Source organism: Oncorhynchus mykiss, chromosome 21 (genome assembly GCF_057628025.1).
Source record: "Oncorhynchus mykiss isolate SJ-2025 chromosome 21, ASM5762802v1, whole genome shotgun sequence".
Classification (NCBI taxonomy): domain Eukaryota; kingdom Metazoa; phylum Chordata; class Actinopteri; order Salmoniformes; family Salmonidae; genus Oncorhynchus; species Oncorhynchus mykiss.
Genome location: NC_143042.1, coordinates 18,230,922 through 18,257,554, shown reverse-complemented (window position 1 = coordinate 18,257,554; position 26,633 = coordinate 18,230,922). Strand labels below are relative to the sequence as shown.

General features: G+C 46.4%; 1 protein-coding gene across 11 annotated transcripts in view; it reads left to right on the top strand.

Annotated features, from left to right (window-relative positions):
• The window catches only part of LOC110500172 (DENN domain-containing protein 5B), a 75,685-nt gene that overhangs the window by 17,975 nt on the left and 31,077 nt on the right, over positions 1-26,633 (top strand). For 7 of the 11 annotated variants that reach the window (XM_090214142.1, XM_090214140.1, XM_090214148.1 and 4 more), the window contains exons 2-4: positions 16,588-16,647; positions 19,742-19,851; positions 24,352-25,030. In XM_090214142.1, coding sequence (XP_090070268.1) covers positions 16,588-16,647; positions 19,742-19,851; positions 24,352-25,030 — 849 coding nt within the window. The remainder of the gene's footprint in view (positions 1-16,587; positions 16,648-19,741; positions 19,852-24,351; positions 25,031-26,633) is intronic. The other 4 variants (XM_021577373.3, XM_090214144.1, XM_090214145.1 and 1 more) reach the window with 1 other exon arrangement.

The window sequence follows — 26,633 nt, the reverse complement described above, 5'->3', positions numbered from 1 at the left end:
GGCCATCTGTAGCAGTAAGCATCACCAGATAGTTGTGGACTGTTGACATTAAACAAGGGATTCTTTGTCTGTATGTATAAACATTTAGGGGTGAACAAATTATTTACCCTAAGATGTCGCTGGAGAAGAATTCAGCCGATTGTGTTTTGTTGTTTGTAACTTATTTTATTATTTTAGTTTGTACATAATGTTGCCACTACCGTCTCTTATGACCGAAAATAACTTCAAGACATCATGGCTGCGATTCCTCACCACGGACTAGCAGAGTCCTCTGTCTCCTTTCATGACTCTGACGAGTCCGACGCGAAGGATGCACTTCTTCCTCGGGAACAGGCCCGATCCCCGTGATCTGTGTGATCAGGCCCCGATCCCTGTGATCTGCCTTCTGAGAATTTGTTTGTTGATCGAATAAACCCCCACTTCCCTCGTTCTGCTAGCAAACGTACAATCTTTGGAGAATAAAATGGACGAGTTATGCGGAAGATTAATCTACCAACGGGACATTAAAAACTGTAACATCTTATGTTTCAAGGAGTCGTGGCTGAACGACGACAACATCAACATACAGCTGGACGGTTATAGGATGTACCGGCAGGATAGAACGCCTGGTAAGACAAGGTGTGGACGGTCTATGTATTTTTGTAAATAACAGCTTGTGCATGATATCTAAGTAAGTCTCAAGCTATTACTTGGCAGGCAGCATCCGCTCTGAGCTAAAGGCTAGAGCTGCCGCTTTCAAGGAGCGGGACTCTAACCCGGAAGCTTATAAGAAATCCCGCTATGCCCTCCAGCAAACCATCAAACAGGCAAAGCATCAATACAGGACTAAGATGTAATAGTACTACACCAGCTCTGATGCTTGTTGGATGTGGCAGGGCTTGCAAACCTTTACACACTACAAAGGGGAGCACAGCCGAGAGCTGCCCAGTGACACGAGCCTACCAGACGAGCTAAACTACTTCTATGCTCGCTTCGAGGCAAATAACAGTGGAGCAGGTTGAGAGTTCAAGTTCCTTGGTGTCCACATCACCAACAAACTAACATGGTCAAAGCATACCAAGATGGTTGTGAAGAGGGCACGACAAAACCTATTCCCCCTCAGGAGACTGAAAATATTTGGCGTGTGTCCTCAAAGTTCTACAGCTGCGATCTGCCTTCTGGTTGCATCACTGCCTGGTATGGCAATTGCTCGGCCTCTGACCGCAAGGCACTACAGAGGGTAATGTGTACGGCCCAGTACATCACTGGGGCCAAGCTTCCTGCCATACAGGACCTCTATACCATGGAACGCCCTAAAAATTGCCAAAGACTCCAGCCACCCTAGTCAGACTGTTCTCTCTGTATTAAGTAAGCATTTCACTGTAAGGTCTACACCTGTTGTATTCGGCGCATGTGACAAATACAATTTGATTTGATTTTACCCTACCCACCACCCACACACTTGTCTCGCTCTCTCTGTCGCTCTCTATCTCTACACTTTTCCCCTTCACTTTTCATTCTTCCATTTGAAGGCCACAGTATGAGGCCTAGGGCTGGAGGGCCTTATGCAACTGTCCATATTCACCCTCCCTCCTTCATCAAGGGCATTTCAATCACACTCTCTCTCCTTTCTCACTCATACCACATCTACCCTTTTTCACTCTCTGTAATAAAAGTGACCCTTCTCTCTCTCTCTCTCTCCTTTGTCGTGAAATTACCTTAGCATTGTCTTTTGGTTGTCAATCAACTCATGTGTCCACTCCTCTCAACATACAGGTACCCCTCTCTGAGGTGGCCATGGGGCTTCTATTGGGGTGATGCAATTAAAATGCGTTTATAGGGTTGAAACGAGATGATGTAACCTCACTTCAACCAGGGTCATTAGTCTCTTCACAGAGCGTCGGGATGCGTAACAGGTTGTCATGGTAACCAACGGCTTTTAAGCATATTATGCAGTAGGGGTGGATGGGTTGTTCGGTAGAGAGAGACCCCACCCCCTCCACCACTACAGTCCCATTCTCACTCTGCCTAGGCCTAATTATATGTAGATCATTTATGTTGGCTGTCAGTTGTTGGCCTTTTGGAAGCATCGAGGCAGCAACATATGACCTTTTATGCACACACACATTCACGCGCACACAGCCACTCAAACAAAACACATATTTCTCAATGCACAAGTGTAGTAATTTTAAGAAATAGTTTCCTTTCTTCAGAGCGCTCACTGAGACCACGGACAGCTCTTAGAGACGAATGGCTCAAACATGGCCGCCGCTGGGATTCAATGTGCCTGTTTGTGTGATCTCAGCCCTACAGAAGGCTCTTACATGGTCGTGCTGCATGGATGTGTGTACAGCACTGTGGGGAGGAACTAGTCTACAGAAGGCTCCGTAATACTACCGTAATTAGTCTGAGGGCCAACCAAGCCAAAGCCTTATCTGTGGATATCAAAGGAGACTGAGAGAGAGTTTCAGATGTTTAGTTCCTCTCGCTCTTCTACACTCTCCCCCGCGCTCTCTCGGTCTTCTTCCCCCTCTCTCTTTTTCTCCCCCACCTCTAACTGATGACAGTTGCCTCTCCTCAAGTGCCGAGGGCCAATCTGCCTCTGAGGAATTGAAATGTGCTGCCAGCCTCAGTTTTACCACCGTTATATTTGTTATTTGATTTAAATAAAGTGATCATGAACAATCTAGCATGTGATTACTGGTGTAGAAATATAACAATCCTTTACACCTGATTCAAAACCTCCCGTCTGCCATTATACTGTATATCCTGTTTTTTGACAGAAAGACTGTTTATTTTGCAGGAATGGCATTGCTAGACTTTTCGTGGGCAAGATAATGACAAAGATAAACTGAAGGGAAGGGAAATGTTTATATGGAATGTGGCTGGCTGTTTGTGGCTGGTTATTTTGGGGTGGTGGAAACGTCAGGCAGGCTGGCGGAGTTTGCCCCTGGAGGTTTGAGTGCTGGCACTTCTCCCTAGTGTACACTACACTGAACTCTACAGCTGTTTTCTCACTTCCTTCTTTATCTCTCTCTTTCACTCACTCTCATTTGTTCACCCTACCTCTATCCCTCTCTTTGACATTTTCATCCACACACTCCCTCATTCTGGTCTCCTTTTGCTCTGTGCTCGTCCTCTAAGGCTCTCTCGCTCCCTCCCTTTTCCCTTCACATTCCATCTGCCATTTCACTTGCTTGCTCTCTGTATTTCTCAGTCCAACAATTCCGCCCTCCCTCTTCAGTGTTCTCTCCTCCTGGCAGGCTCTCTCCTTTCACCTCGCTCTGTCTTTCGACAGGAGGCTGGGTCAGTCAGGCTGTACTCTACTGCAGCTGGCTTCTACCCCTGTGGAAATAAACATTTGGATGAACATGCATGAACATTTTTATATAAACCCGACATGAACCTAGATGACTCTTCTAGAGGAACACCTGGCCACCTGAATACACTCAGCTTGGTGGACACTTGAGTCAGACCAGTCATCATTGTCATCGTTTTCATCACCTTGTTATTGCACTGCTACCATGAAAACAGCCGTCAGTACTGCCCTCATTCAATTCCTTAATTATATGTTGCTCCTGCCCTCATAACATAATTAGGACAGGTAGCTAATAGCCGCCCTACTACAGTTTTCTCCACAGGTCAGTCTGTTTCCCCCTTTCATCAGGTCCCACTTCCAGGATGGGTAGACGTTTTCTGTCCATCTCCTGCTTCATGTTCACTCCCCAGTGCACCACTGACAAACACAGGACTGCCTGTGTGTGTGTGTCTCCAGACTCCAGTGATGTTGCCCCGCAGTACTAAACCCCTCCTGGAGTGTCTTTACTTTTGTTTATATCCGTTTATCACTCCTGAAACAGCCTGTACCCGCCCCTCGCACGGTGTTACAGCCGCCAGCATGCACGCACACCCCCTGCACAGCATGCTGGGAAATCCTAATCCCAGTTGCATATACCTGCCATCTGGGGCATGATGCAAGAGTCACATGCCTGTCATTATGCAAAATAGTCTCGTAACTTTGTTTATAAGGGAAGAATCGGTGTCTGAAACTGTGTGCTGCCACCACCATGAATTACAATGTTGGAGCTATGGAGTATCAACGTCAAGGTTTCTCTGTTCTGTATCTCCCTTTACAGTAGGGCTGGAATTGCCAGGGGCCTCACGATACAATATTATCACATTAACTTAGGTGCCAATTCTATATGTATTGCGATTCAATACTGTGATTTTTGTGTTAAACATATTGCTCACCATGTCTGTTGCAGGGAGCCTTGAGAAAACAAGTTTTGATCAGTCATGGAAATTGAAAAATTGAATTGGGAATGGGGGAGACCTAGTCAGACGGGCAATTGAATGCCTTGAACTGAAATGAGTCTTCCGCATTTAACCCAACTCCTCTGAATCAGGGAGGTGCGGGGGGCTGCCGTAATCAACCTCCACGTCTTCGGCGCCCAGGGAACAGTGGGTTAACTGCCTTGCTCAGGACCAGAACGACAGCTTTTTACCTTATCAGTTCGCTCCCTATTTAAAAAGAAGATGGAGAACAAGCTAGTTTTGGTGCAGCTACAGTAAACTAGCGCAAAATAATATTGTGACGTTGTCAAAACGATACGATATATCGTCAAAAATAATATACAGATTTGTAACTGTATCAATCTTTTTTTTTTCTCCAATACTTTAAGCTCCATCTTTCTCTCCCTCCCCTCCCCTTTCTCTCCTTAACAAACGGGGTTGATGATGCCGTTGTGTCACGGGGAAAGAATGTTGGGCAGGTTCCACTGTGGTGAACCCAGCTTAGCAGGGATAAAAGATCTGTTGCGGATGCCTTTTCCCCCTCCTAAATCCCACATCACAAACATGTGTGCCATATTTTCCCCTCTGTTTTGTTCAGAGCCATCAGTTATTACAGGGTGTAGAAATGCGTCTTGTGTTGATTAATGGGTTGTTATTTCCTTTGTTTTGTGATGATTGTTATACCTATAGTCTAAACAGTGTTTTATTAAGCTGCACCTGTACTCACTCCCTTCCTCAACTACACCTCCACATTAAGCATACGGATCAGCAACACCTTCTAATTGACCTGTCATAGGATCATGTTACAGTGAGTCACTAAGCTGGGATAACTCAACCTGGCTCAATGAAGGACCCCTGGGAGAGTGGTGCATGTGCCTGAATAAAAATGAGTCATCCACACACCAACTCCTTTCCCCCTTCCTTTCTTTTCTCTCGCCTTCTCCTCACCCTCCTCCCACTAACCCGGGCTCGCATTTCTCTTTCCCTCTGTTTTACCCCTGTCCTCCCTCCCTGCCTCTCTTCTCCTCCCCCCCCCCCCCATGGAGAGAGGGGACAAAGCAGTGGCTGAGAGAATGACAGAGTGGTGACAGCACCGTACTCAGATCAATAGAGGGCTGAATAGGGCCATCAGAGCCAGGCTAATCTGGGCTGTGACACATGACCATTGTGACAACACACAAACGCTGCCACTGACAAACAAGCAAGCAGAAAGCAGATGTACACTCACATCAACGTATTCATGCACACACTGATCTTCCGTCTCACACTCTCCCACACACACATCCGGCCCAGCACATCAAGACCCCTCATGTTTAGATCATTCATGATAATTAAGAGACTACAAGGTGGCGACTCTGCCCTCTACCCGTTTATCTTGTTGCCAGGAAACAGATGTGGTGCTGCTCTATTGCTGGTTACACTGTACCACTGCCAGTCTTGGTTGGGTGGGTTCAGCACTGTAGCACTGCCAGTCTTGGTTGGGTGGGTTCAGCACTGTAGCACTGACAGTCTTGGTTGGGTAGGTTCAGCACTGTAGCACTGACAGTCTTGGTTGGGTGGGTTCAGCACTGTAGCACTGACAGTCTTGGTTGGGTGGGTTCAGCACTGTAGCACTACCAGTCTTGGTTGGGTGGGTTCAGCACTGTATCACTGCCAGTCTTGGTTTGGTGGGTCCAGCCCTGTAGCACTGCCAGTCTTGGTTGGGTGGGTCCAGCACTGTATCACTGCCAGTCTTGGTTGGGTGGGTCCAGCACTGTAGCACTGACAGTCTTGGTTGGGTGGGTTCAGCACTGTAGCACTACCAGTCTTGGTTGGGTGGGTTCAGCAGTGTAGCACTGACAGTCTTGGTTGGGTGGGTTCAGCACTGTATCACTGACAGTCTTGGTTAGGTGGGTCCAGCACTGTATCACTGCCAGTCTTGGTTTGGTGGGTCCAGCCCTGGAGCACTGCCAGTCTTGGTTGGGTGGGTCCAGCACTGTAGCACTGACAGTCTTGGTTGGGTGGGTTCAGCACTGTAGCACTACCAGTCTTGGTTGGGTGGGTTCAGCACTGTATCACTGACAGTCTTGGTTGGGTGGGTCCAGCACTGTATCACTGCCAGTCTTGGTTTGGTGGGTCCAGCCCTGTAGCACTGACAGTCTTGGTTTGGTGGGTCCAGCCCTGTAGCCCTGACAGTCTTGGTGGGTCCAGCACTGTGGTTGGAGGTTATGGGGGAAGAGTTGTATGTGCATTGTACATGATCGTGAATGAGAAAGTGTGGCTTCATTCGCCTGTCTTTGTATCTCTGTGTGTGTGTGTGTGTGTGTGTGTGTCCTGACTAGGCCCAGCCTGAACAGGTGCTGGTCTAGTGCATACTGGAATGTGTTCAGAAGCCCAATGGGCCAATGGGAACAGGGCCAGCACTGCAGGAGGCAGCACAGCTAACTTTTAACACGGAGTTACTGTTCCTAGCTGGGGAAGGAAAATATTTGCCAAATCATGAAATGTTACTAGCTATAATAATACCATTTTATTAGTCTTAAGTCATGACTTAAAGCTTTATCTTTTTCATTTAACAACATGTACATGTCTCATATATTTTCCTCTGAATTCTTTGTTCCTACATTTCACCGGCTTCATTCACTGAGGATAGTGGCATAATGTATTCAGGAGACACTCTGATATGGAGAAGCTTTTTGAAGTTAAAGTCTAGAAGCCAATGGGATTGTCTGTCATGATGGGCCCTACTGCAGAATGTCACATCTATCCATTCATAGTGCTGGCTCCCGTCTCTGTCAGGGCTGGGTGACGATCGGGACAGACGGTTGTCAACCACCCACAAAGCAACCCTGTCTGCTACGATCCCACAGAGCTGATTCAACCCAATGACACACGCATGCATGCATATACAGACATTGCCGTACACACACAGAGACAGACACACACACACACACTATGGCTACAGCCACACAGACACACACACACGCACACACACTGGCTACAGCCACATCTAACAGACGCCAACTCTGTCATGGCAACAAAGCCTCTCAGTCATTCTCTGTGGCTGCCATCCCCAGCTGCATGTATTGTCTCCTATAGTCTCCCTCAGTATAGCACGTATGAACACCCTGCAGCCCAGCCTGCTGAACACAACGCATGTATTATACATCACCGTCTGGAGCTACACTGTGTGTGTGTGTGTGTGTGTGTGTGTGTGTCTGCATAGTGATGGGTGTGAATGAGACTTTCTGATTGTATAGATGAGCTGATTGCTGCTGTAATTGGCCAGTGTTTTGGGTGCTGAAGCTGAAGGGGGAGCTGGGGTCTCCCTCGTAATGAGGGAGTATGTGCGTGTGGCTTTATGCAACAGATGTGAAACGGCTAGCTAGTTAGCGGTGGTGCGCGCTAAATAGCGTTTCAATCGGTGACGTCACTTGCTCTGAGACCTTGAAGTAGTTTTTCCCCTTGCAGAGGGGCTTTTGGTGCGCGGTGGTGCGCGGCTTTTGTGGAGCGATGGGTAACGATGCTTCGTGGGTGACTGTTGTTGATGTGTGCAGAGGGTCCCTGGTTCGCGCCCGTGTATGGGCGAGGGGACGGTCTGAAGTTACACTGTTACATTTAGTTGTTTATGGATGGAAATAATTACCGCAAATTATAATGTGTATAATGAAGGGACAATGTGAGAGGTAGAGGTTGGGAGAAAGAGGAGGGAAGGAATAGAGTGGGAGAGAGGGAGAGGTAGGTAGGTAGGAAAGAGAAGGAATGAGAGGGTTTTGGAGAGAGAGAGAGAGAGAGAGAGAGGTAGGTAGGAAAGAGAAGGAATGAGAGGTTGTTGGAGAGAGAGAGAGAGGTAGGTAGGAATGAGAGGGTGTTGGAGAGAGAGAGAGAGAGAGAGAGAGAGAGAGGTAGGTAGGAAAGAGAAGGAATGAGAGGGTGTTGGAGAGAGAGAGAGAGGTAGGTAGGAAAGAGAAGGAATGAGAGGGTGTTGGAGAGAGAGAGAGGGGTAGGTAGAAAAGAGAAGGAATGAGAGGGTGTTGGAGAGAGAGAGGGGGGTAGGAAAGAGAAGGAATGAGAGGGTGTTGGAGAGAGAGAGAGAGGTAGGTAGGAAAGTGAAGGAATGAGAGGGTGTTGGAGAGAGAGAGAGAGAGAGGTAGGTAGGAAAGAGAAGGAATGAGAGGGTGTTGGAGAGAGAGAGGTAGGTAGGAAAGAGAAGGAATGAGAGGGTGTTGGAGAGAGAGAGGTAGGTAGGAAAGAGAAGGAAGGAGAGGGTGTTGGAGAGAGAGGTAGGTAGGAATGAGAGGGTGTTGGAGAGAGAGAGAGAGGTAGGTAGGAAAGAGAAGGAATGAGAGGGTGTTGGAGAGAGAGTGTTATGAGTGTTGTGAGAGTGTTTGAGATGGTAACCTGTGTGCGCTCCTCTGCACTACTCCATCCAAATCCTTGATCTGTGGTCGGCTCACGTTCTGTCTGTCAGGTATTCGGGTCTGGCTCTGACTAGGGCTGTTGCGGTGACCGTATTACCGCCGCACCAGCAGTCATGACCACAGACAAATTCCCTGTGACCGCTGGTCACGGTAATCCCAATCCAAAACGGCGCAAATAAATGGCATTGATGGGTAGCCTACCAAACTGGCTAACGGCCCTCGTTAATGACCCGGTACCAAGCGCTCTAGTGTCCCTATAATCACTCTCTAAACCCTTCATGATTGAATTTGAATATTCTGAATGAGGACAAATGGTGAGGGGAGTTAGAGGTCCTGTTTCAAAAGGCAAAGAGCGAGCAGCTGTTAGGGTGTAGAGGCCCCGTGTGTGTGTGTGTGTGTGTGTCTGAGAAACACACAGGATGGAGGGAGAGACTGCAACTTCTGTTGACTCGCGCTAGACTAACTTCTTGCTAGTTATTTGTCATCCCATCTGATTACAGAGTACTACCTGTTTTGACTGAATCAAATCAAGAGAAGCTATCTAACTAGGCTAATTGAGGCTAGCCATAAGGACTTCTCATCATCCTACAGTTATCCTACACATAACAACAACTCCATTCAGATTATAGTGTAAATAGCAGCCTACCTGTTGGCTTTTGGTCGTTGTAGCCTTTCTTTCTCATTTCACTTTTAATTCTGTCCTTTTAATTCCAATTTCCATAAACTATCTCCTAACCGTCTTGCTACACAAGCAGAGCAGCAATGGAATTGTCTCTCTCTTTCCGCTGGAAGTGCAACCATCAGAGCCTTACCATCAGAGCCTTACCATCAGAGCCTTACCATCAGAGCCTTGCCATCAGAGCCTTGCCATCAGAGCCTTACCATCAGAGCCTTGCCATCAGAGCCTTGCCATCAGAGCCTTGCCATCAGAGCCTTGCCATCAGAGCCTTGCCATCAGAGCCTTACCATCAGAGCCTTGCCATCAGAGCCTTGCCATCAGAGCCTTGCCATCAGAGCCTTGCCATCAGAGCCTTGCCATCAGAGCCTTGCCATCAGAGCCTTGCCATCAGAGCCTTGCCATCAGAGCGCATGCCTTTATTAGTGACTTATTAGTGACGTCATGCAGTACTTATGTTTTTCGAAGTGATTTCTAAGACATTCCCAGGTTTATAGGCCTATCACGACTAAATAAATAATAGGTTTTATTGTGATGGTCAATGCTATATTAAATGGATTTATTTTGTCTTTTTAAAATGTAAATGTTCAAAAGGCACCTTAAACACGTTGATGTTAATTAACGGTAAATTACCGTGAGTCCTAGGTCGGACTGCTTTGATCACTGTCTGTCACTGGCCAAAATATCAAATATCGTACACACACGTTGTCAAACACACACAGAGTAGAAGGCTTGGTTTTGGCTTGCGTTGACTGATCAGAGCTCAAATGGATGTAGTATTTCAATGTATTATATCCCATGTCTTTTTTTTTGTTCTCCTGAATTATACATCCATGCATCTCTGCTACACATTCAAGTGTAGTAGATTATCATGATTGTGTTTTATGATACATGCACAGCTCCCCCTGTTGTGTGCTATGCAGAGACCAAGCGCAGGCTGTCCTCGGGAATGTTGTGGAACATCCACTGTCTTTATCTGCCCCCTTTGACCTCCCACCTCTGAACTTCAGTCGACCTTTCACGCTGACAGCAGGGGGAACACAATGATGAATCTCAGGTTTTTTCCTTTCTTATCGCTCTGTGTCAAAAGTCATACTGTCACTTATTGTCCTCCACTTTTCTGTGTGTGTGTGCGCGCTTCATTTAACAGTAGCAATCTTCCTCCTCAGCTGGTTGCTCTTTGAGGTAGCAGATTCCCAACAGACACACACGCATACACTTTTACGGTTATTGTTTTACAGGCCTTGTGCTGTGATGTAATGGTCTCCCATCCAAAATGTCCCAGGTTTATGGACCATAGTGAGATCTGATGAACACTGCCCAGCCCCGGATCAGAGCAGTTGATGAGCTGCCTGACATTAAAGAGATGGACAGCTCTAGACTGCCAACCACTACAGTATAATAACCAGTAAGAGACTGGGGGGGGGGGGGGGTTTATCTTACGGTCTATATGAAGCAGATGTGAATTGTGATTGGATTGTATTGATGCTCATGCAAGGTTACTCATCGTGCGAGGCTAGCTTGCTGAACTACCTTCACTTCATGTCCCAAGCGTCAATTTCTCTATGAGCAATAGGAGCCCAGGAAGAGAGAGAAATGTAACTTTCAGTGACTCCATGTGGCATGAAGGTATAGTGGAAAACAAGGTGGCTCAACGTCAACAACAACAGGGAAAAACACTGGTGAACAGGTGCGTGATTCAATCTGCGCTGTGTCCTTTGTGTCTGAGAGAGTGGAAGAACAAAGGAGAGCGCGAGAGAGAAAGAACAAGAAATTGTGTGTGAGAGAGAAGAGACAGAGAGAGAGAGGGAGGGAGGGAACGACAGAGAGAGAATGAAAGAAGGGGAGAGAGTGCAATATAGAAGCTCAAATCACAGTTTATTGGTCACGTACATCATTTTGCAGATGTTATCGCAGGTGCTCATTTTATGCCTCTAGCTCCAACAGTGCAGCAATATCTAGCAATACAATAACTATACACACAAAATCCAAAAGTATAAAAAAAACAAGAAATTAAGACATCACACACAAGCTGTGGCCATAGTACAAGCCTTGGCGTTGTACTATGTATCTAGACTGCTGCTCTTCACTTTTAATGGGACTGCTCTGGTGGGGCTATTTGCTTTCCCTGTTCTAGGGGTTGACATGGCAACCAGACACTGTCTGGACTACGGGAGATGAGAGGGGATGTCCCTGCTCTTCTCCCTCTGACTTTGAAGAGGAAAATGAAGAGGGGAATTAAACTGTGAAAACATGTAGTTGATGTGAAGTTGAATAAGTGTTGCTGCTATTTTGAAATAAAATAAGCTCTTGGTTCCCAGGAGTAAGTGTACGTGCGAGTGATGGCAGGATGAGTGTGATTATGGGATTGTCTGTGTTATTGCTTCAGTCACAGACGGACAGGTTTCTGAGGCTTTCTCCTCAGTTTATTCATTTGTGTTTGTCTGCGTGTGTGTCTATTGTCAGTGTAGTGGACGACTGAGCTGTTATCTGGTGTGTGAGTCTAAATGAATCTGCATGTGGTGTTTAATCCTGTTAACTGTGGTCACGGTTCCACTTCTCACGTGAAGCAACAGGACACACACAATATGCACATTTTTATGAAACAGTTTAATTTAATTTATAATGTCTTGATATCTCAAAATCATTGTCATGTGGTTTTATAAAAAAAAAAAAAATCCAAATCTAAATGAAAATGATACAAACCTAAAAAGTAACTTATATTGCCATTGCCAACTATGTGAAAATAGCCTACCTAAAGCCAACAAATAAAAACATTGCAGCCTGCAGGTAGAAAATATCCGCATTAAAAATGAATATGCTATAAATCGCACGCTGAGTGGTTATCGAAAGGGAGAGAGCTGGGAAGATGTTTCAAATACATTGAGGAACTATTGTAATTCTCAATGGATGTAAAAAAACAGACTTAGTTTGCTTGCCGTTTGAGGTGAAGAAAACACTACTCTGAGAAGCTCCACAGGTCGTTAGTGGTGGTGCGTTAAGCCAATCGGAAAAACTTTTAGATCCCGAAATGAGCACATCTCTATGCCTACATTTCTGCGCAGGCCAGGTAGCCTATAGGCCTACTTCTATGTACAATCAGGCCAGGTAGCCTATAGGCCTACTTCTATGTACAATCAGGCCAGGTAGCCTATAGGCCTACTTCTATGTACAATCAGGCCAGGTAGCCTATAGGCCTACTTCTATGTACAATCAGGCCAGGTAGCCTATAGGCCTACTTCTATGTACAATCAGGCCAGGTAGCCTATAGGCCTACTTCTATGTACAATCAGGCCAGGTAGCCTATAGGCCTACTTCTATGTACAATCAGGCCAGGTAGCCTATAGGCCTACTTCTATGTACAATCAGGCCAGGTAGCCTATAGGCCTACTTCTATGTGTGCGCATCCTTACTCAGCATTGATGGCAGCGCTGCAAACAAGACAATGACTAAATAATCAAAACTCGTACATGGAATGAAATAAACCAAGTGCAGCATAGGATGTTTCCCCCGCGAACAATGTGTCCACTCAAGACAATGAGAACGCGTAGACTGGAATAATAATATTGAATGCCTTAAAATACATTACCGTAACCCAAGTAACAAACGTTGTAGATTAGAAATGACATGTAAATGTACGACTGGTGATATATGTAATGGGGGAATTGACATATACTGGCAATCAAATGTGAACAATTCACACAAGGAAGGAATGGGGAATGTGCACACATTGGCAGGAGAGAGCGCATTCTGGAGAGAGAAGTGCATTGTGCATCTGGGCGCATGGTCAATCTGACGTCTTCATTGGCCACGCAGAATTTAGGGTGATTATGGCCTCAGCAGAAGTCAGGGCGTTCATACTTCTTGCGCTTTGCAGAGCTGTTGTCAAGGACGTGAGTTTGTGTTTATACAGGATGTACCGCCCCCCACCTACCGTCAACAAATCATGTCCATGTGGAGCTATACAGAGCCCTCCACATTGTTACAAAATTTTGGAGGCACATGGCGATGAGCTTGATTTGCCCTCTGCATGCCTCTGTTGGCTCCGCATTTACGTCACACCCTCCATGTGGCGCCTCCTACCACATTTTTGGATCAAACATATTGGCTTTTTCTAGGCCTCCGCAATGGATTAGTTCACTGAGATGGGAGCATATATATATATATATATGTGTGTGTGTGTGTGTGTGTGTGTGTTACTGCTCGGCTTAATCTCTGTCGAACAACAGCCTAACGACAAAACAGTCAACTAATTGGGATTGGTTTTCATTGAGCCTGGTCTCCCAGTAGAATCCCAATAGGACCCCGTAACCCATTCCAGCCCGATGGGTAATCCGCTTACTACCGCTGCACATTGATCCTCATATCATTTCTAATCATTACAATCACTCACAACTAGCTTTTTATTGGGGACAACAGATCAATTTGGTCTGCGCACGTTTCTGCAAGTGTGTATCCATGTGAGCGAGCATCTCTGTCTGCGTATGTGTGTACGTTTCTGTGAGTGTGTATCCATGTGAGCGTGCATCTCTGTCTGCGTATATGTGTGTACGTTTCTGTGAGTGTGTATCCATGTGAGCGTGCATCTCTGTCTGCGTATATGTGTGTACGTTTCTGTGAGTGTATATCCACGTGAGCGTGCATCTCTGTCTGCGTATATGTCTACGTTTCTGTGAGTGTGTATCCACGTGAGCGTGCATCTCTGTCTGCGTATATGTGTGTACGTTTCTGTGAGTGTGTATCCATGTGAGCGTGCATCTCTGTCTGCGTATATGTGTGTACGTTTCTGTGAGTGTGTATCCATGTGAGCGTGCAGCTCTGTCTGCATATATGTGTGTACGTTTCGGTGAGCGTGTATCCATGTGAGCGTGCATCTCTGTCTGCGTATATGTGTGTACGTTTCTGTGAGTGTGCATGCATGAGCCCTGCCCCATGTAATACCACAAAGTGTGGCGCTGACTGACACACACAGTGGCCTGGCAGACACACACACCTGAAGGTCACCATCAGTTACAGACAGCCCTCCCCTTTGTGTTTGTGTGTGTGTGTGTTTCTCAGTGTGTAGTGTGTGTGTGTGTGTGTGTTTCTCACTGTGTGTTTCTCACAGTGTGTGTATGTTTCTCACAGTGTGTAGTGTGTGTTTCTCACAGTGTGTGTGTGTGCGCGTGCCCATGAGGACTCTTATCTTCTCTTATCCCAGTTCATCAGCATCATTCTATATAAATCATCTTCCAGTTCAGTTTCAACAGACATATCAAAACAACAGATTTGAAGCTGTATACAAAGCAGACTATTCTGTAAATAGAGACTGGGATAAAGAATGTGTCTGCAGCAGAGAAGGACAAGGACATAGAGGGGGAGAGGGAGGGAGAGATAGAAAGTGCATAGATTGCAGCCTACAAATATGATAAATGTTATGGCATTATATTACCTAGATGTAGAGGTATTCGGTTGGCGTGTGCCTGCCTGTATGCGTACACGCTGTAGTGTGTGTGTGTGATCTCCATGTCAGGGTTGGAGTAATGATAGTGACCGCTGTAATGACTTGACAGAGCCCTGTGCTGCTGTCATAAAGCTGTACAACAGGGAGGAGTATGGTTCAGAAAGTGCTAACCTCAGGGTCTGTCATTACACAGCCCCCGCACGCACACACCTGGCCACTGGACACAATGTGCTGCTGTATTGCTGTGCTATAATCAAAGTCTGGCAGAGAGAGAGAGAGAGACGCTGTGTCATAATGACCTCATATTGACCCTTCAGTCTCCTGGGCTTGTGTGTTTGTAGAGCTCGGTTTTCAGGGCTGATCCCTTCAGTGAGAGACAACACACACACGCACAAACACACACCGGTGGCTCCACTCTGATCATTGACCTGTTTAGTCATGAGAGACAGTCAGAGGTCTGTGGCTTAGTCAGTCAGTCGTCTGGGAGAGGTTTAATGACTTAGCTAGGGCCTTTAATCTGCAGACCAATGGCTCTGAATGACTCTGCTTGGAATAGGAGAGACTGGGCTGTGCAGTGTGCATGCATGATTTAGGCATGTTTGTGCGAGATAATGTTTGCTAGTGTGAGATTCAAGATGGTGCCGTTTCTGGCGTGTCAGTGTGTGCACTGAGTATACCAAACAGGAACACCTTCCTAATATTGAGTTGCACTCCCCTCTTTGCCCTCAGAACAGCCTGAATTCACAGGGGCATGGACTCTACAAGGTGTCAAAGGTATTCCACAGGGATGCTGGCCCATGTTGACTCTAATGCTTCCCACAGTTGTGTTAAGTTGGCTGGATGTTCTTTGGGTGGTGGACCATTCTTGATACACACAGGAAACTGTTGAGCATGAAATATCCAGCAGCATTGCAGTTCTTGACACAAACCGGTGCGCCTGGCACCTACTACCATACCCTGTTCAAAGTCACTTAAATATTTTGTCTTGCCAATTCACCCTCTGAATGGCACACACACACAATCCATGTCTTAGTTGTCTCAAAGGTTAAAGAAGGATTTTTAAGCCATTAAATTCACTACATCTACACTGATGGAAGTGGATTTAACAAGTGACATCAATAAAGGTTCATATCTTTCGCCTGGATTCACCTGGTCAGTCTGTCATGGTATGTTCAGGAAATCTACAGGAAACAAAATGTATCGTGGTGCTTGGTTGAAGCTGTGAGTTCTGCTACACCACAGGTCCGGGGTTTGGGCATGCTGCTTCTGCTTTGACTTTGCCAGGGAATGTCATCCTAATGACATGGTCCAGTCTGCAGCCTGCAGCCAGACAGCCTGCTGCTCACTAACTAACGATAAGCCATAAGCCACTGCACCCTCTGCGCCATCATGTCACACTGTCACTGCAACATGCTAATACATTTACTCTGTCTGTCCCCAATACTCTCACACACCTGCTTCTCCAGTGTGTCTCTTCTCCTTCTCTACCACTGATACATATACGATCTGGATAGATTGATAATGTATTGCTTATACCTATCAAATGTTGTCGGATCAGTGGTCGTGAAGGAAAGGAAGCGGTTTGAGACTATTGGGACTTGCCATGTTTTTTTCCCATGTTGCTATGTTCTGTTTTGATGTGTCAGACTTACGTTTCATGTTCATGCTTGTCTTATTCATTGTGCTTTAATCATTGATTCATTTTGCTTTTGTGTGCTTTGTTTGCGTTTGTTTTGACATGGGCTGTTTTTTTGTTTGTTTCCTCTGTCCCTTTTCTGCATGTGCCTCCACAATAGCTTTGTACCAATGGCTAGAGGCTGACCGCCAAGGCAGGGACCCCGATACAGCAGCCGCAGGTAAACTCCACCAACTGAATCCCATGTAGGGGTGTACAACTCTCTCTCCCTTCAGATACTAACTTGCATAGTGTCCCTTCTCTCCCTTCAGATACTAACTTGCATTGTGTCCCCTCTCTCCCTTCTTATACTAACTTGCATAGTGACCCCTCTCTCCCTTCAGATACTAACTTGCATAGTGTCCCCTCTCTCCCTTCAGATGCTAACTTGCATAGTGTCCCCTCTCTCCCTTCAGATACTAACTTGCATAGTGTCCCTTCTCTCCCTTCAGATACTAACTTGCATAGTGACCCCTCTCTCCCTTCAGATACTAACTTGCATAGTGACCCCTCTCTCCCTTCAGATACTAACTTGCATAGTGACCCCTCTCTCCCTTCAGATACTAACTTGCATAGTGACCCCTCTCTCCCTTCAGATACTAACTTGCATAGTGACCCCTCTCTCCCTTCAGATACTAACTTGCATAGTGACCCCTCTCTCCCTTCAGATACTAACTTGCATAGTGTCCCCTCTCTCCCCTCAGATACTAACTTGCATAGTGTCCCCTCTCTCCCCTCAGATACTAACATGCATAGTGTCCCCTCTCTCCCCTCAGATACTAACTTGCATAGTGTCCCCTCTCTCCCCTCAGATACTAACTTGCATAGTGTCTCCTCTTCCTTCATCTCGCCCTCCTCCTTTTTCAGACCCTCCTTCTCTCCATGTCTATCTTTCCATATATATATCTCTCTCTCTCTCTTCCGGTCGACCCTTCCCCGGTCATTTGTATGTGGGTCAGATTCTCAGAGCTTGTTATTCTGAATCAGTCACTCTCCTCTGAAGGGGGCTATTTTTACCTTCATCCTCCTCCTCTTTCTCTTATGAGAAGAGAAGAGTTTTACCAGGCTATTTCTCTCTTCTCTCACTGTTGTTTTTGAGTGGAGGTTTGGCTTTCTCCTCTCTCTCTCTCTTTCTCTCTCCCTTATTTCACGTGTGTGTCCTAGTTTAACTTTGAGAGACAGAGTGAGTAAGCGAGATGGAGAGAATGAGTAAGAGAGAGAGATTGTCATTAGAGAGGAAAGAGGCTTAGGCCCTCTCCTCTCTGTCCTGTCCACTCCTGTTTGTCTCAGCTAAGGGCCTCAAGAGTTTAGTCATCCTTCATTTGCCAGTTCAGATTACTGCACCTCCACACAGACACAGAAACCAGGAGCTAACCCACTGGCACTGCAACCCACAAGTCACCTAGGCAAGAGATGGCAGGATAGTGTGTGTATTTCGAGAGCAAAGGAGATGCAGAGTGCTTAACAGCAGATGAACGTCTTGGCTTTGTGTTTACATGCTAAAGACATGCCATCCATTTAGCATAGGATATCTGGAAAGTCTAGTGTTGGAAATTCAGCGATTTAACACACACACACACACACACACACACACACACACACACACACACACACACACACACAGAGAGAGAGCGACATCCCTCTGGAGGACTGAGGTTATCCAGCTGTAACCTTTGTTTTTTCTCTAGTCTCTACATGACAGAGTGGGAGAGTGTTCACCAACGCTGCCAAAATGTCAACTTCCCAAGGCATTATTCATCTCTTATCGCACACACACACACACACACCCACACACACTGATACAATAACACTAATGCCTAAAGCGTTAGCCAAAGCCCTAGCTCACGTCAGCCATCAGTATCCGTCAAAGCAGTGCAGGTTAAGGCTTGTCTAACATCTCTACTCTTCCATCTCCTTACATTAACTCAGCAGTGTGTCCCCATCTCGCATCATTCCTCCCCCACACAGCCGTCACACTCTGGAGACGAACCGTTTGTGTGTGTATGTCATTTCCTTGTTTACTAGTATAGGAGAAGAAGATTGCAATGCTAACTGTCCACGAGATTGTCCCACTACGACAGCAAACTAAATCAACAACATGTACAGCTTGTGTTGTAAACACTGTAACCTTCCAATCGTTCTTACTGATGGTGATAGACTATTCATCTTACGATCTCTGGAAAACACATTACATTGATCTGAGATAGTTGCATTCGCCATGGAGACCACTCATTGTGTCACATTTAAAACAATCACTCTGCTCCTCCCTCCGTTCTCCTCATCCTTCCACGACCCTCTGACCTCGCTCGTATCAACAAAAGGCGCGGAAACGGTCATAATGATCGATACGACCCGGCCCATCTAACGGTTCTTTTCACTTGTCTGAAATCAGTGGGGGTTGGTCTCCCTTTTGTTGCTGTAGTATTGGAGACCTAGTCACCCACAGTTAAATAAATAATGTGCCTGGATTAGCACTAAGATTTAATGGCCGACTGAGACTTCTTTGTAAACAGAGTCGATTGGAAGCAACAGTCAACAGTTGGACAATCATGATTATGGCTTGTTAGTTTTGGTATTGAACCCCAACCAAGAGACAATGTCTGTAGTAACTAGGTCATCTGATTCCATGCTAGGAAGCTTCAGAGAAGGCACACAGTAGTGAAGGAAATGGATAAGACTCGATTGCACACATCTTATTACTGCTTAGCTAAACTAAGCTAATGACACGGTCCCAGCTGCTCCTTGCTCAGTGGACCTGATGTTGTAGTCAGTGCAGCTGTCTGACACATGAGCCAACATGGTCCTGCTTATACTCCATTAGACACACTGCTGCCCCATTTAAAGCATTGTAGCACTGAAGCTTTTAGCAGCCTAGCATAAAGGCTGGGGATTAATGATATAGATGTGTTGTTCACTACACCTTGCTGTTTTACACATGAGGCTGGCAAAGTGAGGGGAACCAGAACAAGAAAGGCAGGCAAGGGGAAATATGTATTGTTGTGTGTGTGTGTGGGAAGGGGAAGTGGAAAGCTTCGTAGCACATCTGTTGACAGCATTCTGAGATATCCCAGAATGCTGTGCAACATACAGCTGTGCTCATTCTTGTTTTCTTCCTCCTTGTATTCCCTTATGATGATCTTTGATCCCCCTCTTATACACACACACACACACACAGACACACACACACACACTTTGACACACACCAATATTTTTAGTTAGTCGACTTGGTTGTCCAGAGACTTGACCTCTCTCTCTCTTTCTCTCTCCCTCTCTAGGGGAGAACTTTGAGCAGAGCCCCCTGAAGAGGACGTTTAAGTCTAAAGTCCTGGCCCACTACCCTGAGAACGTGGAGTGGAACCCTTTCGACCAGGATGCTGTCAACATGGTGGGTGAACCATCGCTGAGCTCTGAGCCAAACTGAGTGGTGAATGGATGGATGGAGGGACCATATTGGAGAAATGAGGGCAGGTTTGGGGGGTAGCTGATAACTTATAATCAGTTACATGTAATCTGATTACAGAAAAACTGTAACTATAATCAGTTATGTAACTGGCACAATCTTTTTTAAATCAGATTAGATACTTTTGAAAAACTAGATTACTTATTGGATTGCTTTTTAATTCAGAAAGGATGTTTGTGAAAAAATACATTGATACTTTTCTGTTTTCTCAGTGACGTTCAATTCAGCATTGAAAAACAGGACGTTTTTTAGTTTGTTCCACATGAGCAAGTCTGACCACAAGTCAGAGACCACTATGATGACACACTACATGTGTTTGATGGATCCTTTTTGTCTTCATCTAATGCCTCTTAAGGGGAAAGTAATCCAAAAGTGAAAGTAATCAGATTACATTACTGATTTTGGGTAATCCAAAAGTTACTTTACTTATTACAATTTTGGACAGGTAACGGATTACATTTAGAAAGTAACCTACTTAACCCTGAATGAGGGGAGTAGAAGGACAATAAACAGGCTCTATTCTATCTAATGAGTGGGCAGCAGGGAACCAAACTGGGTTGGAGGAAGGAATGGATGGAGGGACCTTATTGGTAACTAGTAACCGTAACGGATTACATGTAATCTGATTACAGAAAAACTAACTATAATCAGTTATGTAACTGGCACAGTAAACGGGAACTATGGACTAACAATACCCCAACTAGGCATTGAAAGGCCTTTTAGATTGTTTACAGGGGAAAGGAAGGGCATGCTAGGATTATTCCAACCAATGCTTTAGGAAATAACAATGCACACACACACACCATTGGAGTAGAGAGGCCCATGATTAAGACACAATGCGTTGCCTTCTCGTTGTATCCTGGGTAATGGGGCGAAGGCACCAAATCCCTTCTGTCTCTATGGATTTACCCAGGGGGGTTGCAGGCTGCGCTACATGGACTGTGGCTGCTTTGCTGCAGTTTGTGTTTAAAAAAAAATATATATATATATATATATATTTTTTTTTTTTCTCCCCAATTTCGTGGCATCCAATTGTTAGTAGCTACTATCTTGTCTCATCGCTACAACTCCCGTATGGGCTCATGCGTCCTCCGATACACAACCCAACCAAGCCGCACTGCTTCTTAACATAGCGCGCATCCAACCCGAAAGCCAGCCGCACCAATGTGTCGGAGGAAACACCGTGCACCTGGCAACCTTGGTTAGCGTGCACTGCGCCCGGCCCGCCACAGGAGTCGCTGGTGCGCGATGAGACAAGGATATCCCTACCCGCTAAACCCTCCCTAACCCGGACGACGCTAGGCCCATTGTGCATCGCCCAACGGACCTCCCGGTCGAGGCCGGTTACGACAGAGCCTGGGCACAGCTGGTGCTGCAGTACAGCGCCCTTAACCACTGCGCCACCCGGGAGTGTTGACGGGATGAGGGGAGGGGAAGCGTGCCAGGGTGGAAAGTAACTTTAGTGGAGGGAATATCTGATAAGACAAAGCTTTATATTGTCAAATATCTGCGTTCATGAGAAAAAAGGGAAACGTTAAGATGGTGATGATGAAATTGTGTTTGTGCTTTATTGGATTTTATAAACTGGGTGGTTTGAGCCCTGAATTATGATTTGGCTAAAAGCCATGATATATCAGACCGTATACCACGGGCATGACAAAACATGTATTTTTACTGCTCTAATTACATTGGTAACCAGTTCATAATAACAATAAGTCTCCTCGGGGGTTTGTGATATATGGCCAATATACCACTACTCGGGGCTGTGTCCAGGCGTTGCGTCGTGCCTAAGAACAGCCTACAGCCGCGGTATATTGGCCATATACCACACCTCCTCGGGCCTGATTGCTAAAATAACCCACACACTGCAGGAAATGACAAACCAGAAGACTACGTTAGTCATGTATTGAATCACTCAAGGCCTGTCATGGAAGGGAGTGCCAAAGTTCCCGCTGACTTGTCGCTCAATGATCTGGGTCCACTGACGTGTATGTGGTTGAGAGATCATATGTTTGTGTTGTGTGTGTGTGTGTGTGTGTGTGTGTGTGTGTGTGTGGGTCAATGTGTGTGTGTTTGCCTAGGCCAGCATATTGAGCCCCAGTAGAGGTAGCTGTCCTCGATACCTGTCCCTCAAGTCCCTATACAGGAGGTTCAGGAAGCGCTGGGTGTCGGCTGACCGTTGCCTCTCGTGATGCAAGGTCACTATTTTTCCGTTGGTGCTGGCTATTACGTCACACACTGGCGTCAGAACCGCTGAATTATTAACACCGGGTTCTCCGCTTACGTCGGCACGGAAACGACGGCCCATTGTGCGGTGTGTTCCAGGCAGGTCCAGGACTGAAATGGAACAAGCATGTCCAGGTCTGAAGTGCACCTATGAAGGCTTCGATGGCAGAACCATTATGAATCTCAGCCCTCTCCCTGCTTGCCTCAACCTAACCCACTTTATTCATATCTATAGTATCTCCATCCCGCTAACCATCCATATCCCTTTTCCCACTCTCCCTTCATTCCCCTCCTCTCTCATCTCTACTCTCTCTACCCATAGGGTGACCTTAGTGTAATCATGCTTCCTGCCCCTTTGGGCCTAGCAACAAAGCCCTTCTGATGATTGCTTTTCATATCCCAATCCTTTTCTCATAAATCCCCCCTCGATTATTATTTATTTATTTATCTCTCCCTTTATCTCTCCCTCTATTTATTTATCTCTCCTTCTCTCCGTCTGTCCGTCGCTCTGTCTGTCTGATGTTGGCACTAATTAGATTTTCTTGTTAATCGGGCCCTGAGTCAGGTGTGTGTGTGTGTGTGTGTGTGTGTGTGTGTGTGTGAATAAGGAGAGCTGTGTGTGTGAGAGAGTGCCCAAGGATATGCATGAGTGAGTGTGTGTGTGAGAATAAGGAGAGGTGTGTGTGTGTGTGTGTGTGTGTGTGTGAGAGAGTGCCCAAGGATATGCATGAGTGTGTGTGTGTGAGAATAAGGAGAGCTGTGTGTGTGTGAGAGAGTGCCCAAGGATATGCATGAGTGTGTGTGTGAGAATAAGGAGAGCTGTGTGTGTGCGAGAGAGTGGCCAAGGATATGCATGAGTGCGTGTGTGTGAGAGAGTATGAATGTGTATGTGTTTTAGTTTGTTGAGCTTATTGCTTCATAATCAACCGTGCGTCACTCACCCAGAACCCCCACAATTCCTGTGTCCGTGCCGGAATAAGGGGATAGTTTAACACATGGGAACATTACCTGGGATTATCCAAGAATACTGTGAAATGTTCTGCTAGGAATTCCAAAATGTCTATCGGAAGTCATTTTGAGCCTAACAGAGCTGAGGCTCAGGTTGATGGCCCCAGACACAGTTACGGTTGACAGGAGGGTGGGATGACATTTAAGCCTGGAGCCTTTACTGTAAACAGTCAACAGTTTCTGCTCCCTTTGTTAGAACAGGAAGAGAGTTTTGAGGGAGACTTCAATGGAAGTGTGTCAATGGGATTAGATGACGCCGCTGTGCTACGGAGTCACTTGTATGCAACATGTCAGAGAGTGTTGAGTTGTTGATACTGTATAATGTGTTTCAGAGCAGTGTTGGTTTAGGGAAATGTTCTCCAACATGAATGCAGAGTTGTACTAGATGATTGCCTGTTGATATGGATGTTTCCACAGTTTCAACCTTCAGTAGGTCGAAAATGTGCAGGTTAATGGGACCAACTCCGTCACTCATTAGCACAGATGGGCCCAATTGTTGCAAAAGGATATTAGAATCCCTTTGTCATCTTTAACATAGGTTTCAACTCCCTCCCTTCCTTGGAGGAATATTTTCTCCTTGATCTGTATGGTTTCATGATATTTCTTGGGCGAGAAGAATCTGATTTGGAAGCGTATAGAATCTCATTTCTGGGGAGAAAATGCAGCATTTCGGATGTTTTTCATTTGCCTCTCGGTTTCCACACAGAACAGACAGATTGAGGTAGTGTGGGAGTGATTATCTTGTCAGTAGTGATCAGTTGAAACCATGATTCACTCACCACTCTTATAATCCATTCCGAACAGAACATTGGCCAACTACAGGGCTGTGCCTGTTTGCTTGTTTATCTGCCTTAGTGACATGGGTTAGTTTGTGTGTGTGTTATGATGCATTTTTGTATTCAGCTCAGCTCTGCAAATCAACATAATGATAATCAACCATATTTTATTTCATGCTGGCTGCTGTGTTGCTGACTGGGCTGCTATCAAAGCAGATTATGCTGACTTGATTAGGGATGCGACACACATACACATGAATGTAGATTTACGCACACCAACACAGTCTGGTACACACATAGTCTGGTACGTGCAGTCTCAGTAGTTTCAGATGTAAGGCCTCTGTATTGGTTCTGTCAACTATCTCAGTTATTAATACCACATTAATAATCATCATTATTGTCTCTCTCTCCGTAGCTCTGTATGCCCAAAGGCCTGTCGTTCAGGACACAGGCAGACAGCCGCGAGCCCCAGTTCCACTCCTTCCTGATCACGCGGGAGGACGGCTCTCGCACCTACGGCTTCGTCCACACCTTCTACGAGGAGGTGACGTCGCCTCAGATCTGCTCGGCCATGCAGACCCTCTACCAGATGCACCAGGCCGAGAACCCTTCCTCCGCCACCCCCTCCTCCTCTTCCTCCTCCAGCATGGACTCTCTGGCTAGCAGCCTCGACGAAGCAGATTCTCCATCTTCCTCCTCGTGCCGGTCGGCGGCGTGCGGCGGCTACGACGCGTCGCGTGACACGCTCTACGTCTCCAAGGCGTTGTGTCTGATCACGCCCATGCCCTTCATGCACGGCTGCCGCCGTTTCCTGTCCCAGATGCACCGGGCCGTCACGGCCGCCTCGCCCCCGCCCCTCCCCCTGGAGAGCTACGTGCACAACATCCTGTACGAGGTGCCCCTGCCCCCCCCGGGGCGCTCGCTGAAGTTCCACGGGGTGTACGAGCCCATCGTGTGTCAGCGTCCTGGGCCCGGGGAGCTGCCTCTGGCTGACTTCCCTCTGGGCCAGACCTTCACTCTGCTGGGGGTAGAGAACCTGGTGCAGCTGTTCAACTGTACCCTGCTGGAGATGCAGATTCTGCTCTACTCACAGGGTAAGAGATGCTTATTATACATACACACACACACACACACACACACACTCCTCTCTGCCTCTACATTCCTTGGCAGCAGGTTGTTGAGTGGGGGTTGCTTCTCCAGCCAGGTGGTATGGTGATGACTGATACCAGGTTGGGGGATGGTTCGGAGAAGTCATTCCTCCCTATTCCTCAACACATCCCCTCAGCTGGAGCCAATGGAACATGACTGTCTGTGTCATTACTGGGGTGTCATCTGTGGTCCTGCCCCTGACTCCCTGGCCCAAATGAGTTTAGGATTAGACTACTGTAATCTGGGTCTGGTAGAGTGCCCTTCCTCTCCCTGGGACTGGAGCTATGTAGGTTGACTGACTGGACAGCAGCAGGATTAGGAAGCATGGTCAGTCAACGGACCAACAGCCAGACAGTAGTCTGTAGTCGTCAGGCCAAGACTGACTGTATTTGCCATAGACTTGTAGAATACAGTAGACTAAACTACAGGATGCCATTATCTGATTGGCTGAAGACCGTTGCAGAGAAGGAGACATTGAGAGAGCTTCTTGTGTGTTGAATGTTTGATTGCGTGGTTCTGGTCCATTGGCGTCCTTTGTAATGGAAAGTAGTCTTGCCTAACGAATTAATGGGTTGCGAGTTTCCATTAAGTGGCTCTTGATTTGTTTTAGAATTGATGGAGTTTAATGTCGCTAATGTAATTATCTGTAATGCATGGGAGTTCATTAGTTGGGTTGATAGCAGTCAAACAAAGGGACTCCACTGTTACTAGCACCATGCCATTTCTGTCTGCTTGAGAGAAAACGACAGAGACGGGCCTCTCCCTCCTCCTACCACTCCTCTCATCCTCATCCACCCCTCCGCTCCCATCCATCCCCACTCATCTGTCGTCTATCCTTTGATGAGAAATGATCTCCCATGTTTAATTGATTAAACCAACTGTCAGACGGAAACAGAGTGACTAACCTCTCATTCCGAATGAAAAAACCTTCCAGTAACGTTTTAATGTTCCTCATTTTTCACCGGGAAGCGTTGGCGGCATCCCATTTAGCTCCTACCCTGTGACACGGCTGCTAAAAGGCATTCTAATTCCTCTATAATAAAAACAATGTGGTTGATTTGCCTGGAGGCGCTTTCATGGAAGGGTTGATGCACGGAAACTGCATCTGTAACATGTTCTGTGGATGGGTCCCAATGCACCCTATTCCCTATATTGTGGACTATCTTTGACCAGGGCACATTGGGAAGGAAGTGTGGCAGGCAGGTGTTTAGTCCAATCCCGCAGCTCAGTGGAGGGCATGGGTCTGAGATGTAATTAATAATATGATTAATCACTATTTTAGTCATTCCAGGGTCTTTTTCTTGATCAAAAATGGGTTTAGGTGGTGGGTGTGGCAGGGGCGCAGTTTTAAAGCAAATTTTTGAGGCCCCGTCTTGGCAGTGTAGAGACTTTGGCATTTTTAAGCGAATTTCTTCCAAGTCTACACATTTCTCCATGGAGCTAAGCATTTTTTGTAATTAAAAAAAACAAAATTCCTGCAATTCTACACAAGTTGACATGCAGTTGAGAGAAATGGTTGCGGTTTTAAAGCACATTTCCTGTGATTCA